The sequence below is a fragment of the Podarcis vaucheri genome (assembly GCF_965113315.1).
Source record: "Podarcis vaucheri genome assembly, chromosome: 3".
NCBI classification, from domain to species: domain Eukaryota; kingdom Metazoa; phylum Chordata; class Lepidosauria; order Squamata; family Lacertidae; genus Podarcis; species Podarcis vaucheri.
This window is the reverse complement of record NC_138761.1, coordinates 99,880,897-99,897,928: the sequence shown is the minus strand read 5'-3', so window position 1 is coordinate 99,897,928 and position 17,032 is coordinate 99,880,897. Positions and strand designations below refer to the sequence as shown.

Below are 17,032 nucleotides of genomic sequence, written 5' to 3'. Positions count from 1 at the left end.
AGAATGGACGTGTTTTCTTTTGTTCTGTTCATGTTCTAAATAAAGTCTGTAAATATGCTCTTATGCTCTTCTGCGGTGCAAGCTTTTGACTGTGCTTTCTGCTGAAAGAGGGTGCACCAAGCCCTGGAATGTGGCTAGGAATTTCTAAGGCTTTGTGCCCCTAACTGTTGGATCTGCGTGACTACGGGAGGCCGATGGAATCTCCGAACTCCGGCTTGGGGGCCATGATGGACGTTATCTCCCTGGCAGTTTCCCAACAACTAAGTTTGTCATTGGTATGAGCTTTCATGAGCATGCAACAGTACCACTCTATTCTGCCTTGGTCAGACCACACCTGGAATACTGTGTCCAATTCTGGGCACCGCAATTTAAGAAGGATGTTGGTAAGCAGGAACATGTGCAGAGGAAGGCAACCAAGATCATCAAGGGTCTGGAAACCAAGCCTTACATGGGAGGAAGTCATGGTCGCTAAATCCACTCACAAGCCATTTGGGTTGTATAAGTCTCTATACATTTTAAAAATAGCCATAAATAAAAAGTGGCACAAGAATGCTCTACATGAATGGGACAGATGGGCCCCTTTTGTGTTTTTTTTAGTCTTTAGGCAATGTGGTATTGATTTACATAGGAGGCTTCTCCTCCCCACAAACTTTCCGCTGAAGAAAAGCTGCAAGAGTTTGTGCTTTGTGAATCAATGCCTTTCAATTAAAGCACAAAGTGCAGAAGAAAAGTGATGTTGTTAAAAAGAAAAACAAAGGGCTCCAAACTAAATTGAGTCATTAGCAGAGCAAAAGAAATTACTTAACCTACATAAGGGAAATCTCAATTCTTAAGAAACTCCATGGCTTTGGGTTTTTGTTTTTTTAAAAGCAATTATATGTTGAGAAGTTTCAGGTTCTTTCAGTCTGCCACGCTTCTAATGCAAACCAAGCGGGGGAAACGCAGCTATAAATCAGATAATTTGCAAAATGCGATTTCTCATCCAGCCATAGAAGGTCTGCAAGAAAAATAACACCACAGCCACACAAAATAACAGAGAGTGGGAAGGAAAAGTAAAACCTAAGTAGTAAAAACAGCTTTTCACCAATGCTTAACAGCTTCTAAATGTTGGAGATAGAGACAAAAGCTAGTAGAGTGCCAATATGACCACCTCCCCTTAGCTACTGGGGGGGCATGATTTGGCTAAAATGGCAATGATCAGGAGGTGGTGGTTTTTTTTTTTTTTTTTACAAGCCCTCATCCCTTTCCTCCCATATATTCAAGCATCTTCTAACCTTGAATTTCCTAACGCTAACCCTGGCATTTAACTTATAGTGATAGTATCTACATATGAAAGACAGCTGATAGTATTCTGTCACACTCTGTAGGTTATGGCTGGAGTCACCCGGCATAGAGGAGTAGTTGTAGCTGCTGCCCCAGTGGTGTTCGTGAATCCACATATTGACTTTCTCCCAAATAAATGAGTGGCTTGACATTCAGTGCTGCAGGGGAAAGCAGAGCTCTATGCTTGGGAGAACAGCAGTGAGAACAAAACTAGCCTTCCACAGTTTATAGAAGCCCAGTTTCTACATACCACCAAGCCAAACCATGGTTAAGCACAAACGCTGGAGTCTCACAGCAGAAATCACTGCCATTTCACTCCTCCCCTGGTCATCCTGCTACCACGCTACCTGGAGCTAAGCTATTGTTTATATTGGCATTGTGTCCAACCCTGGGCTCATGGTTTGTCTCCCTCAGACAAACCACAACTGGTAAGCCAAAAGCAAACCTTGACTACAGCTTCTGGTGTGTCTGGATTTAGACATGATGCCAAGCCAAACCATGGTAGTGCAGCAGGAGGAGGGCTGGGGAAGGAGTGAAGTGGTTGAAATTTCTGCTGTGAGTGCTCATGTGTTCACATTTAAGACTGGAAAAACGAGAAACTAAGAGAAACATACATGGACAGGTGCATCCATCCCAAGATTGTATTTGGTCATCTCTTCATCTCACACTTTTTGATGCATTTCCCCATTTCTTTCTAAGTGGATTTGTTGTGCCAGGGTGACAAGAGTGCTTTAAATCCTTTTAATTGCACAACCTAAATTTATTAGTATGCACATGAATGATCCCTCCCACATAATACTGACAGTCTGAAGGCATTCAGAGACATGGCAGGGTTTGCATCTACTGAAATTTGTTAAATGATAAATTGTTTCACGACTTCTCTCTGAAAGGTCCTAATATTTGAAAATGAGCAGCTAGGGTCAAGTTCTCCCAGACAGCCTTTCCATTTTGAAGCAGGCCTAAACCTGTGCTCAGCCTAGGTTTGGCTTTCAGTAGAAACTAAATGTGGGGTTGGGGAAAAGGCTTTCTGTTTGTCAAAATTAATTAAAAACAGGTACAGATGGCTGTCAAGTCAAAACTCCCCTCTTGGATGCTGTTTGAACTGATAAACACTTCAGCCTCAAACACTGAAGAGGTTGAGGTGCTTTGTAAACAAAAATGTTGACACAGGGGAAATTCTCCTTTAGCTTAATGGGAATGCTTTGATGCAGCTTTGAGGAGAGGTTTTCTTTCTTTTGGGGGCAACTATAGATGGGAGGTTGCCTTTTTAAGAGTCCAACAAAAGTATATTTGACATGTTTCAGCCCTCACTGAAAATGCAAGAACAGCTAAAGCCTTATAAGTATATAACAGTGCTTACAACCTATTTGAGAATGCATCGTTAAAGCCTTTTATTTAATGAGTTAGCTGAAATGAAACTGCTTTCCCTATTTTGTTCATCTAGAGGAGAAGCACATTCATCTATCTAATGTTTACTTCTGATAAAGCTAGCCTGTTGAACTATAATATCCAGGGATGGGTCCAAGAAGCAGAAACAGCTGACAAGCATGGCTTTCTGAAACATTTGCCTGATGTATTCTTGCCTTATGCCATCTCCTTTATCAAGGGAGGGAAATAGGTTTACTTGCCCCAGGCCTCTCACTTCAACTCTGACAAAGTATTAGGTTGCAATGCCTGAACTACTTTCCCTTCCAGAACCAATGTAAGGGGTCAGCATTTTAAGGCCCAGTCTGGCAGAAGATCCATCACTGAGCCAGCATGCTGGGCTAGACTCCCGTTTTTCAATGCAAGAGGGAGCTAGCAGCAAAGCAACACAAAGGACTCGCCCTCCGCTATCTCTTCTAGGCACCCTTCTCAACAGGAAATTAGATATTGGTCTGCAACATCAAAGGTGTCTTGGGGTGATTGTCCATTTCCCAGTGGGAAAAGTGTCTGCAAAGAATGGAGCAGCTATGCACCTAAAAGCTAAAAAGAATCATTGCTCTGTGGCTTTGCTATGTATAATTGTTTAATTGCACACTGAAATAGAGAATGCCTGTATGTTGCTAAGGGTTTATCACTGGAAAATTCCACTGGCGTATACTAAACTAGAAAGAGCTTTCTGAGCTTTTAGCTGGCTGAATGATTAACTGTTGGTGTTCTCTGCTAGCTCTCGTTTGAGTTTGATCATGCGATAAAGGTAGGGTTGGTTTGTTGCAAAATCTCAGAAAAATAGAGATTTCGAGATTTTTTTTTAAGGAAATTCAGCAAAAAAAAAATTCAACACTTCCAAAATGGGTTGCCATACACCCGGGTTTCCCCAGACATTTTAACCTCCCGGACACTATTTCCAATGGACATATCCTGGATATGTCCAGGAAATTCCAAACATGTGGCAGCCTTAGATTAAGGAGTTAATTTGCAAATCTTCATTCGTTCTTTGTTCCCAGGCACACTGGGAGAAGGATGTGATAATGGCACCTCTTCAGGAGCTGTGTAGCCTTAGGCTGGATGCAGGCTAAGGGAGAGACAAAGCTTTGTTTTTTGCTCATATTGTAGTTAGGTTATATATTTAAGAAGACGACCCTATGCTTGGATAAGCATATGCTTTATGGAATTATTCTGGCTGTATCATTGATTGTTTTTGTACCTATTTTGAAGAAGTTCTGGTTAGTACAGTTTTAAATCATAATTATGGGTCTGGGCAATTATTGTTCCAAAAGGAGTCAGCTTTTATGCATCCAATTGCTTCATGCTGCACAATCTGCCATGGGCTTCTGGGAAGGGCCTGTCAATTTCAGTTATTTCATTTGCTCATTTTTTTCCCCAATTTGAAATTCAGTTCTCCACATTTCTGCAGCAATTTGTGATACAGGCATACATACTCATCAGCAGTTTTGATTAATGTACACAGTTATTCAAGGAATCCGCCATAATACAATGCATTGCATTATTTTTAAGCCTATGCATAATTTCCCCCACTCTGCCCCAACCTAATCTAGGCTGATTTGGGAACCATTTCCCTACCTCAGCTCCTGAACTCGCCTCCTAAAATACATCCCTGTCAGGCTTCATGACCTGTTGCCAAGCGACCGCTATGGCAGCCAACCAGCACTACCTCTGCCACTGAAGGTTCCTGCTTTCTCCTCCCCAGTGTCATAAACTAGCAGGACAACGAGGAGGAGAAAGATGATGATGACAGATGATGGTGAGGGGATGGAGATTGGTGCACAGTAGCCAGAGCTGCAGGACCCATTCACCAGAGCCTGAGGAGCCCCTGTCTCCACAAACATGGCTGGCTCTGAGATGTAAGGAGCAGCGGGAGATATGCTGTAGGAGGCTGAGGCAGGTAAGGGCCCTCAGCTCAGGTGGAGCTCGTTAGCTCAGGAAGGAGGTGTGTGATTCGTCAGCTGGAGTATGCTCAGGACAGGTGAGGGTCACCTGCCTCGTCAAGCCCAGATTCTGCAATTAGCATGCAAGGTGTAAAAGGGGAGCGGAGGTGAAGTGCTGGGTCTGCTCAACTTCCTATATTGGTTGAACCATGGCTTGGCTGCTCCGGGGAGCTCTTGGAAACTGTGCTTGTGCGGGACTGACTTCCAGGTGCCCTGACCCCTGGATTGGCTGTAAAGGCAGGGATCTGACCTGACTGGACTTTGGACCCGTTGACCTGCTGGATTACACACTAGTATCCACCTTGGGATTGTGTACACCAGCTGGACTTGCCACCAGGTACCCCGTGGTTCACAGCACACTTTGCTTTTTTCCTCTGATTCTAATTTTGTTATATATTTAAGAAGAAGAATCTATGCTTGGATAAAGCATATGCTTTATCCTGGAATTATTCAGGATGTATCATTGACTATTTTTGTACCTGTTTTGAAGAAGGTCTTCTTGTTAAATCTTTGAATCAGAATTATGGGTCTGGACAATTTTTTTATTCCAAAAGGAGTAAGCTTTTGTGCATCCAATCGCTTTATGCTGCATAGTATCATTTGCCATGGGCTTCTAGATAGGGATAGAAGGACCTAGCAATTCCATTTCTTTCAATGTTTCCAATTTGTAATTCACTTCTCCACGTTCCTGCAGCAGTTTGCTATTCACACACTCATATGCACATCCTCTCCCATCCTCCCCCAACAGAATCCAGGCTGACTTGGTAACCACTGCCCTACCCCAGATCCAGTCCTTCATCAGCTTGTAGGGCAGGGCTAAACTCTAATTAAACATCCGGTCAGGATGTTAAATGCTGCATCTCCTCCCTCTCTAGTGCCCAACCAGGAGCAGGAGGGTTTAATCGTCCTGTGGGATGGAGGGAATTCCTTCACTGCTGCCATGCAGAGGCCCCCTTCACACAGCTCACATTGGGGCAGCTACTGTGGGTGGTGTTAAGTTGTGGGTGAACATATCACAGCGATTCTTCAAACAGCTCTTGTTTATTCACAGGCCAGAACAGTACTGAACTGACGGGTTCAGCCAGCCTGTTGCCACTACAATGCAACAGTAACAACTTTCTGTAACTATCCAATCACTGAACATCACTTTCAATTCCTTATTTGCATATGTGGACCTGAGTGAAAACTATCTACAGTATCCCCCTGCTGGCCCATGGTGAGAACATCAGTACATAATAGATGGCACATGGGGCACCCAACCAACGGTGATGCAAATGCCACTCTCAGTACTTGTGGCCCTGAGCCAACCACCTTGCCTGCTCCTCTGCAAATACATCTCAGGTTAAAATGTAGTCCAAAAATCTGAAACTCCGGAATTCCAAACTAAAAGGAAGTGGGCCATGCAATATTACTGGAGTAGAATAAACCCATTATTGGATCGCAAACCATGAAGATGAAATGCTGCTTTATAGGCGCAAAAATAAAAAAAAGATGGGCCAATGGCAGTGCATCAAATCACTTTCAGTAAGAACATAAGAATAGCCCTTCTGCACCAAGCCAAGAGTGATGTAGTCCAGCATCCAGTTCTCCCAGTGGCCAAACCAGATACCCATGAAAAGCCTACAAAGCAGGACTCGAGCAGAAGTATACAGCTAGTTCATACTGAAGACTGGCAGGCTTATTCGTGCATAGAGCAAGTTTATACTGAAGGCTGGAGCCTTGGAAAGCATTTCACTGTAGTGTTTCAGGAGAGTTGGTGCCAGTGATAAACAACACAGCTGCAGAACTTCAGCGGAAAAAAAGGTCAGATTCTAAAACTTTTGTTTCTTGGAGCCCATGCTTTTAGCTTGAAATACGTAAAAACACTTGCCTTTGTTGTGTGTTTTTTGTGGGCACTATTTCATGCAGGGATTTTCGAATCATACACACACAAGCAGTGTGACAATTAAATAAGCATGCAGGATTTTTCATCAGCGTATTGCAAAGGTAAAACCAAACTTTTAAGATGGGTTGAGTAGTTCCTCTACTCCTGAACTGGTTACCATAGACTTGTTGATGTATAATGGCATAGGAGTGCTCCACTGAAAAGCATTGAGGTGATCTTGAAATTTTGTCTTTGGTACTAGATCACTGATAGCAGAGACATATGTAGAAGTTGATGTTGAGGCTGATATGGAGGTTGATGTTGCAGTTATCAAATGATGAAAGGGCATATATGAACCACGGTTAAGCTCTGTTCCAAAAGCATGTGCCTTTAGGTCTAATTATGTAGTGTAAATTATGTTCATCTATAAAATATGCATTTCCCCCCTCCAGCTGCAACCAACAACCAACTTCCTACAAACAACATGCATTGGCTTTAATGTGATTCTTCTGAATTACAGTGATTTCAATCTAGAAAGTTTTCAAGGTTTTTTTTTAAGCAAATAAAACATAATAATGTAATTATGTGTACTGTTTTGAAGTTTAATTGGAATATGGGAGGCATTTTATTTGAAATGTTTATTTTAAGCAAACCTCTGCTATCTCCTTTCACTCTGTGCCCGTTTTCCTTTGTTAATTAAACTCTATGCAAAATAAGTTGTTTATTAATTTAACAAAAAATATGTCACTTGATTGAAAGAAAACCTTTAATCAGTTTGTTTCAACTTTTGTATCTCATTTTATTTATTTTTACATAGATTGGATGGTGAAGGTTAAACTTTTGATTATTTGAATCTTTAAAGAGACTGAAATAGGATAAAATTGTGCACAGCTAGAAAACTAATGTACTGTATATGCTCCTTTTATAAACTGTAGTCCTAGTTTCATTCACTGTACTGCTTTCATTATTTTTCAGATGAGAGTATTCATTTTCTTCATAATTTTAATAACAATGGTCAGTGTGGCTGTTTTCCTTGCTTTGGTCCAATGGGGCAGGAATGACTTATTCAGTAAGTAAAAATGAAAACATTCTTTACAATACAGGGGGAAGAGGGGCACACATAATGCCCTAAGTATCATTTGATGTATTTGGAGGGGGGGGAACCCTAATATTGGTTTTTTTTAAAAAAAAAAAACAACCTCTTGGTTTACTTTATTGAGAATTTTTATAGGATTTTATTCCCCTGTTTGGGGTAAAGAAAAGTCATTCACCTTTTCTGTCCCCATAAAGTTCTGAATGTGTAGTTTTAAATTATATTGTATCTCATGGCATGCTATTTTTTGGGAATTCGCACTTCATTTATTACTTCCATCTTTAGAAAGCCTTAACATCAGGGTCCCATTCCTAATTGTGTATTGATTATGGTCCACTAGTTGCAGCAGTTAGGAGTCTTACAAAACGTTCCAAACCCTAGATCAGGCACCCCCAACCTTCGGCCCTCCAGATGTTTAGGCCTACAATTCCTATGATCCCTAGCTATCAGGACCAGTGGTCAGGGATGATGGGAATTGTAGTCCAAAACATCTGGAGGGCCAAAGGTTGGGGGTACCTGCCCTAGATCCTCATTGCTGGCTCTGCTGTTAGGGAGTTTCCATTGCTGCAAAAGTCCCTACTGTATCCAGCAAAAACAAAAAACAAAATACACACCACCCCAATCTGTAAGGTACTAATCAGCCAAAGGCCTGGTTGCAGAAGAACATTTTTGATTAGTGCCTAAAAATATATAATGAAGGCTCCATGTGAACTTCCCTGGAGAGCGCATTCCACAAACCGGGTCCTCCCTTAAAGAGGGCACGTGTTGCGGTGAGACCTGGCATCCTAACCCTGTGTTGTGGGTGGGTATGATTGGGTAGCCACAACACCCAATTGGTAGGTTCCTTGATGCTGGGTTTGATCAGGCCAATGGGACGCAAGCTAAATGGATCAAGGGACCTATTTATGCCCATGCACATGACCCAGAGCTTCCTCTTTCGGCTTATGCATTTGGAACACCCACCCACCTCTCCCTACTTTTAGGGCTTGTGCGCTTGACCTTGCTATGCCATCGTGTGTCATCTGTCATTGACAGCAGGAATTTTCCCCACTTGGCTGGTTGGCTGGTGTCATTTGGGTTTCGCCTGCCGTGTAGCAAATTGTCACAACTTGTAAGGTTGTGGATAGGCTCTGGTTCAGGTGATAGGGATGGGAGAACACCCTCGCCATCCCTATGTGAAGGGTATTCCGTTAAAGGAATCCAGGGACTCAATGGTTTGGTCAACCCCAAGAGTGGGTTGTGCCCGTGCCAGAGTCCGGGGGGAGATTTGGGTGGTGGAGATAGCCTGTTCCTGACTTACCACTTATCCAGGTGTTCACCCTAGGCTGACCTCTGCTGGTGCCCTGGGTCAGCACTGCCTGCAAGGGTACAGGGTGCTAGTAGAACCAGAGCCTATGCAACCACTCACTTTTCTGTAATCAATAAAGTTGTGGCCTAAATTCTGCCAAAAACCAAACCAAAATTTGAGTCTCATCTGAATTTATTTAAGGGGGAGGTTTAAAGGTCTAAACACGCAAATGGGGAGCCACTACAGAAAAGGTGGGCCGCCCACAAACTAATGGGAAGAAGCTGCTGGTGGTGGTATCTCTGCTGACAGTAACCAGTGTAAATTTTGAAATGGGACATTGTACTGTATTTTGGTGATGACCTCATGAAGGGAAAGCAGAAGAGGCATTGTTCCCTGATGTAGCTCACAAAAGTGAGCCTGCATGTTGTATAGCTCAAATGAAGAGAGGGGATGTCTTCTCTGTCCCATTTATGGCATGTTGCATGCTTTTGTGTATTGCTATTACAAATTATGTCAAATTATGCTTTGGTCCTGTGGTGACTCTCTTTTAAACATGTATAGGAAAAGCAAAAGAGCATGGAATTAGGAGAACTCTGCAGGAAACAACTTCCATCCAAGATGAAGAAACAACCAGAAGAAGAGAAAGGTGAGATAGCAGCCTCATACCTGGCCTTCCTCAGTGATCTCTTGCAGGTCCTGCTTACAGAATTTCCTGTCTACATTCACCTTACAATTGCATCAAGGCAGGACAGAATAATAATGAAAAGCCTTCTGCACATCATAATTTACATATGGGACTCTGGATTACAATAATAGGCTTAAAGTGGAGAAAAAGATTTATACTGATTAAAGCACTGATTCCAGATCATGCAGGCACAGAAACCACAAGGGTGGTAGAAAATGAGCAACTTATGGATGATTAGAATCTATGCTCGTGGCTAGAAATTCTGTTAAGTATTCTAATTCTTCTTCCAACTTTGTAACTGCAACTTGAAGCAAAACAAGGCCCACATAACTTATAACAAACTATTAAACTGTGTTGTGGTTGGGGTTCCAGAGGAGAGCTGGAGGAAGCCCAGGTACAAAGCCTAAAGCTCATTGGATGATCTTGGGCCAGTACCTGTTTCTTAGCCTAGCCTATCCCATTGTGAGGATAAAAGAGTTGAGAACCACACATGCCAACTGAGATGCCTGGAAGAAAAGCAGGGTTTAAAGGCAATATATAAATAAATGGGATCAACGTATTATTTGTACACTCAGAGGAGGTATAGAAAAATTGGGGGTGGGCTTTTGCTGCCCAGCTCCCCAAGGGACTCTGGGTCCCCTCAGTCCATGATCAGTCAGAGAAGAATGGATAGAGGCAAGCTCCAGTGAAAAGCAAGACAGATCTTTATTTTTCTGTTGCAACAGAGTCCCCCCTCCTTGCAAGGAGGTAAGACAGAAGCAGAACAAAATTGTACAAGCCCCTTTAAAGACTGTATATGTTGCCCAACCCCTTGGTCAAAGACCACCCTAAAAGCATCATACATACATCACAACGTCTTGGGCAATCACTCGTAGCTGAGTGAGATTGTCTTCCATGAACATGGTCTTAACAGTGAGTCCTTAAGTGACTGTAGAGGCCAATTCTGGATCCACACATCCTTCCACAGTGGGGACATAGGTTTCTGGGTGGGAGTTGTTCTTGGTGAGGGTTTGCCTTCCAAATGTGCCTTCCTCTTGGCACGTTTCTCCCTTTTGTCCTGAGTTTGAGTGTCTTCAAAGTCCATGACACCTTTGGTAAAGGCTGTTCTCCAGTTGGAGCACTTGCAGGCCATTGTTTCCCAATTGTCAGTGTTCATACTACATTTTTAAAGATTTGCCTTGAGAGAGTCTTTAAACCTCTTGCTGACCACCAGCTTTCCATGTTTAAGTTCAGAATAGAGTAGTTGCTTTGGAAGACAATCAGGCATCCAAACAACATGACCAGTCCAACTAAGTCGATGTTGAAGAATCATTTCTTCAACTCCGGTGATCTTTGCTTCTTCCAGTACACTGGCATTAGTTCACCTGTCTTCCCAAGTGATGTGTAACATTTTTGGGGGACACCATTGATGGAATCTTTCTTTTTTTTTTTTTTTATAAAATTTTTATTGGGTTTTCACATTTTATATAGACAAAGACAAAGACAAAAACACAAAAAACATAAAAACAAACAAACAGAAAAGTAAAACAACAAACATATATAGTTTCCAGAAAAAACTTATTTTCTAACCCTGGTCATTGACTTCCCCCCCACCCCCTCCCTTGCATCCCTATTCCCAAATTTGTATCAGCAAATTGGCATTTCCTTATCCATCTTAATATTAGTCCTTTATATATATATATATATATATATATATATATAAAAAGCAAAATTAAATTTATTCTAAGTTGGACCTCAGTTCCCTTCCAACGATTTCCCATTTTGTCTTAAATAATAATCTTGTTAGCTAAATCCCATGGTCTTAAGTGTTGTTGAAACTAGATTCTTCCCTCCCTCCCTTCCCCGGTTTGTGTCCCTTCCGAAAACATGTCCAAAATAGCAATTATTAGCCCGGATTCCTTACGTCCGAGGCTCTCAAATCTCTTTCAGTCCCTCTCCGCCGGTCTAGTTGGCAATCCTTTATGTCGGTCTTCACGTCTCGAAAGAGTTCTTTCACAATCAGTCCAAAATCTCTTCCCATATTTGCAAGCAACTGCTGAGGAATTTCCACAAGGCATGAATTTTGAACATAATCAAAGTCAGAGTCTATGTGGAGGCCCCAATTATACTTCTTTATTTTAAATTCCTTGATTTCATAAATTCCCAGGGCCTCCACTTTCATCTTCTGGATCTTTCGTAGATTTGTAGTAGGTTCAGTCCAATAGTCTCCTTGTTTATATTCCACAGATGTCAGCTTCTGGACAATATTTTCCCATTTCAGTTCTTCTCTTTCTTGTTTTGTCTTCTCCTCTTCTTTGGTTATCATTTCCGGCTCAGCTGTGGATTCTTTCTCAGCCAGGTTCTCATTACATTGAACAGAACTACTTATTTCAGGATTCAAGGTCATCAATTGTTCACTCATAGCCGTAGTCTGTTCCTGTAAGATTCCAACCAAATAAAACATCCTTTCGATTTCTCCCAGTATCTTTCCATCCACAGCCATTGTAATTCCACAGATTTCCCCCTAGAGGGAATCTGGTTACTTAGTGTTCTTTTCTCCAACAGTCCTCTGTCTTATTATTGATTCTTTGTTTCCAACAATTTTAGTTCAATTGTAACTCCTTTTAATCCAGAGGGGTCTTAAGTAGCAATTTTTCTACTATTAACAGTCCGTTTGACAGCTTTAACAGCTGTCAAACTCTGCTCTTCTTATACCAGCTCCAAAGTAGGACACTCCCGAGCCCGGGAGGGGGGGTTGCTTACAACAGAAATATACCCCTTCCAACACTCCTCTCTCCTGCTCAAAAAAAGATTCCTTTTCCAAATCTTGGAAGTTACTGTCTTTTTAAACTCACCCTTTACAGGGTAGGCACTCCAGCTTAGTTCTTTTATCGTTGCTCTGAATCGTCTGCAAGGGGGGGGTGCAGACTTCCTTTTAACACATCCCCCGATCGTCTCAAATTCAATAGGTGAAATTCTTAGAATCCAAATTCAATTAACTCACGGGTTCTTTTTCTCAGCCGAATTTCAAGGAAGGAAGTCAGCGCTCTCCGGTCATGGCTCGCGGCTTCGCTCAGCAGAGGTAGCGATGGACTCTCGGTGCCACGCCACCCCCCGTATCCCCTCCGCAGCCTTTAAAAAGGCTCTTTGCGAATCAGGGGGGGCGCTTAAGGCACCCACCGAGTCTTCAGTCCGCAGGCTTTCGTGCCTGCGGTTTTAAGGGTCCCCGTGTCGCCGGCACGGCAAAGACCCGTCCCCCGCTGAGCCGATTCCCTCCGGAGCTCGGAGGGAATCCGCCATTCCCAGATCGCGCCAACCCCGGAAGTTCCATTGATGGAATCTTTCAAGGAGTTGAAGATGGTATTTATAAGTGGTCCATGTTTCACAGGCATACTGTAAGGCTGGTAGGACAATAGCCTTGTAAACAAGCATTTTGGCTCCCCTGCAAATGTCCCAGTCCTCAAACACTCTGCACTTCAGTCAGGAGAAAGCTGCAGTTGCAGATCTCAGGCGATGCTGGATTTCAGCATCAATGGCGGCTCTTGTGGAAATATAACTGCCCAGGTAGGAGAAGTGATTGACACTTTCCAACGTTACACCATTGAACTGGATTTATGGCATTGCAGAAAGGTTGTTTTGTGCTTTTTGGTGCAACACTTTGGTTTTTGGAATGTTGAGCGATAGGCCAAGCTTTTCATAAGCAGTAAAGCTCTATTCCAATGGCATGAGTATCATGACAACCGGTGGATTCTTATCTGCTGCATCCTTCATCTGCCTTCATAGCCGTCGTAACATACCGCTTGTTATTTTCCACCTGTTCTGCCGTTGAGGACTTTTTGGACCATTCTTTGCCTAGCTTCCTCCCCTATGACCTTACTGCCTTGGGTGACCCTGTTGGGAGTATGAGACTCCCAATGGCTTCACTCACAAGGGTCATAAAAGGTAAAGGTAAAGGACCCCTGACAGTTAAGTCCAGCAGCAGAAGACTCTGGGGTTGCAGCACTCATCTCGCTTTACTGGCTGAGGGAGCCGACATTTGTCTGCAGTTTTCCCGGGTCATGTGGCCAGCATGACTAAGCCGCTTCTGGCAAAACCAGAGCAGCGCATGGAAACGCCGTTTACCTTCCCGCCGGAGTGGTACGTATTTATCTACTTGCACTTTGACGTGCTTTCTAACTCTAGGCTGGCAGAATCTGGGACCGAGCAACGGGAATTCACCCCATCGCGGGGATTCAAACCACTGACCTTCCAATCAGCAAGCCCTAGACTCAGTGGTTTAGACCACAGCGCCACCCATGACCCTCACGAGGGTCATAGGAATGTGCAAACCCACTCACCACAACAAGGTGATGATCCATTGAGTGAAATAGATCACATAAGTAAGTGGTCTACAACAAAAATTTGAGAGTGGCTCTCTCCTGTCTGTCAAGGTACCTAATAATGTTTTGCTGATTGCATTACCTGGGCAGCCTGGCCATTCTTTTGAGATGGTAAATACTGTAGTTCTTGCAGGCACACCTTATTCATACACAAAATGTGCCCTTAAGACAGGATCAGGGACGCGGACTTATAAAAAATATTGGGGGGGCCCGGGAAAGCTCATGAATAATAAATAAGCTCATGAATATGCAAATAAAGTGGCTCCGGCCCTAAATAGGGCAAGCCACGCCCCCCAGCCAGCCGATTGGCTGGCTGGGAGGTGTGGCCAGTCGGGATTCCCCTGTTCTCGCGGGATTTCCGGCAGTGCCTTGGCAGTGGCGGTGGTGCTGCGAAGCAGCAAGGCAGGAGCCCCCGCCCCCGGGGATTCCCTAATCTCGCGGGGGACGGCCGGGGCTCTCCGATTAGGGCGCGCGGCTGGCTGGCTGGCGAAGGAGCAGGTGGGGAGGAGGCGGGGGACGGCAGCGGCGCTCTGGAAGGGCGCCCGAGATTATTGGGGGGGCTGAGCCCCCCCAAAAAATTTTTTGAGGGGGCTCGAGCCCCCTCAAGCCCCATGGAGTCGGCGCCTATGGACAGGATTTGTAAGTGAAAAGACCTACTGAGAAAGGTTTCTCCAAGATATTTCCTTCTGCAGAGGAAATACTTGAGTAATTAGAAGGGCCAAGGTTGCTTTTGGGATTGTTGTGTGCGCTAAAATAATGTGTAATTTTCTCAAGGAATATTTCCTAAAATTTGAAGGATGAAGGGTTGGTTTTCTGTGGAGAGTGTGTCTGCTATGTGTATGCACCTTGAAATTTTTCTAACAGAGGTATGTACAGGTGTAAACTTAATATCGCAGCTGTGTGGGAGCAGCAAAAAACATTGCACTGAACATTCACTAAATTGCGTGAATGAAAATAGAAATTTGCACTGTTTTAAGTAATCTACAAATCATTAATTTTGTAACCTGAGAGTGTGTTCCAAATTCTCAGCAATGTTTGGGGAGAGAATGCTGAACAATGTTAATTCGTGCCCTGAAGGGGTGTTCTTTACTAAAGTTTAGTAATCCTTGATTTTGAAGCATCAGTGGTGCATTGAGACCAAGAACTTTGAAACTATGAAAGGGTGGGGGGCGGCAGAGTGGGAAACAATGAAGGAAGGAGAAAGTGCATATTTCAGATTTGATCTTCAGAAAGTAACAGGGTGCACAGCACTGTGAAAACCCAAATGTTTAGCTCGCAAATAACTGAAGCAAGAGGCAGTACAATACAAATTAGTTTCAGCACTGCCCTTGAGGATGAAAAAGCACTCCTGGGTTGAAGAGGCAGTTTCTCATCCAGTTTCAGATTGGGAAGCTCTTAATCATTCCACAGAAAGGATTTCAGGGTTATGTTTGCTGATTTAATGAACTAAGTTTTGGAAGAACTTGCACTGAGTGAACAAGTTTCATTTGTGACCTCAGCTTGAACTTGAATCCTAATAGGGAAATAGATTTCTTTTGTAGTTTTTCTTCCTTTCAGATTGCATTATTTTTACTGGGTCCCGTCCCCCCCAATGTAAAAGGGGTTGAAACACATTTGTTTACAATTAACATTAACACTGCCAATCATTACTGGCACAAAAGTCCCTCTAGAAATACTGTTTCTATGTAATGTCCAGTGTCTCGCATATCTAACTGTTCTCAGATTTAATTAATTGAACCAAATTGTGGATTTCATAATAATAATAAATAGATTTTTGCTATCCATCTCACTGGGTTGCCCCAGCTGCTCTTGGTGGCTTCCAGCAAATTAAAACATTTTCCACCATTTGTGAGTTCTTGGATTATGTATGTTAAACAGAGTATAATAAATGCGTACAATAAATATACCATGAACAGCTTTTGCAGTCTATGATAGGAAGCACAGACTGAAGTAGAAATAGAACTCTTGAATCTAAAAGGCCAGGAATGTGCTTGAACAGAGAGAAAAATATATATTTAAAATACCCACAAAGAGAAACAATGATGGAGAAGTAAGCACACCCATGAAAATCCTAAGAGATGACAGCATAATTAAAGGGTTTTTTTAATCACCATTATTTCTTTCTTGTGTAGGCTTCTCGAAAGACATGATACAATGGCTCCTTCACAGTTTTTGGCATTTTCCAAATATTCATTTCAAGAGACTCAAGCTATCTCTCAAGCGGCCGAAAGCATGGAAGCTTCGATGCAGGTTTTGAAAGGAAAACTTCACCAGAAGCATAAACGTTCATTGCTTCCAAGTGGTAAGCACAGGCAGATGCTCACAAGGATCCCTTGTGGCTGCTTAAGGGTTATGCTTCTTAGATTAAAGCAGTATTGACTTCATTCTAGTCTTATTTTGCTGCAGGTAGAACTTAAATTCATATCTGGGCTGTGCACACAATTGAACACAATTGAAAAGAGGCCGCTTTTTGTGCTTCGGGGAAGAAATTCAGATACTCCAAATAACAAAGAACACTTGTATCAATGTCTGAGATCCTGATGCGAAGTTCATCTCAGGAATGCTTTAAAATGTTTATTTTTGTTTGGCTTGAGTATACAGTTTACTAATGTTTCTGGACATTTTAAAAAAAACAATAAGCACTTAAGAAAAATATTTGCATTTTATTGCAAGCATGCAACTGGCATTCAAACTCTGTGGGTGGGTGTGTACTGTGATTCTTGCATCAGTATTTTGAATGGTGCTGCACCAGTAATTGCAGTATTATTAATTTGTGTTGTTACCCAAAGCCTTTCGAGAGACAACATTTTAAAACATTAATATTCTACCATTAAAAAGAGAATAAAACAACTTCCAAAACAGACACAGGAAGTTTAGGCAGCATACTAGCAACAAAACAATGTAGTCTATCAAAAACATTGGGGAAAAGATTAGATTTTCTGTGGCAACGAAAATATGTCAAAGAAGGTGCCAGGCAGGTATTGCTGGGGAGAGCATTCCACAGATAATGAATGGTTGTCAAATGCTGTGCACAAAGAGTGAAGCCGTGT

General features: G+C 42.7%; 1 protein-coding gene across 6 annotated transcripts in view; it reads left to right on the top strand.

The window, feature by feature from the left end:
* The first annotated feature begins 4,474 nt into the window (after nt 1-4,474).
* The window catches only part of TPO (thyroid peroxidase), a 78,354-nt gene continuing 65,796 nt past the window's right edge, over nt 4,475-17,032 (top strand). For all 6 annotated transcript variants that reach the window (XM_082215501.1, XM_082215498.1, XM_082215499.1 and 3 more), the window contains exons 1-4: nt 4,475-4,651; nt 7,534-7,627; nt 9,501-9,585; nt 16,115-16,284. In XM_082215501.1, the coding sequence (XP_082071627.1) occupies nt 4,505-4,651; nt 7,534-7,627; nt 9,501-9,585; nt 16,115-16,284 (496 nt within the window). In that variant the 5' untranslated portion in view covers nt 4,475-4,504. The remainder of the gene's footprint in view (nt 4,652-7,533; nt 7,628-9,500; nt 9,586-16,114; nt 16,285-17,032) is intronic.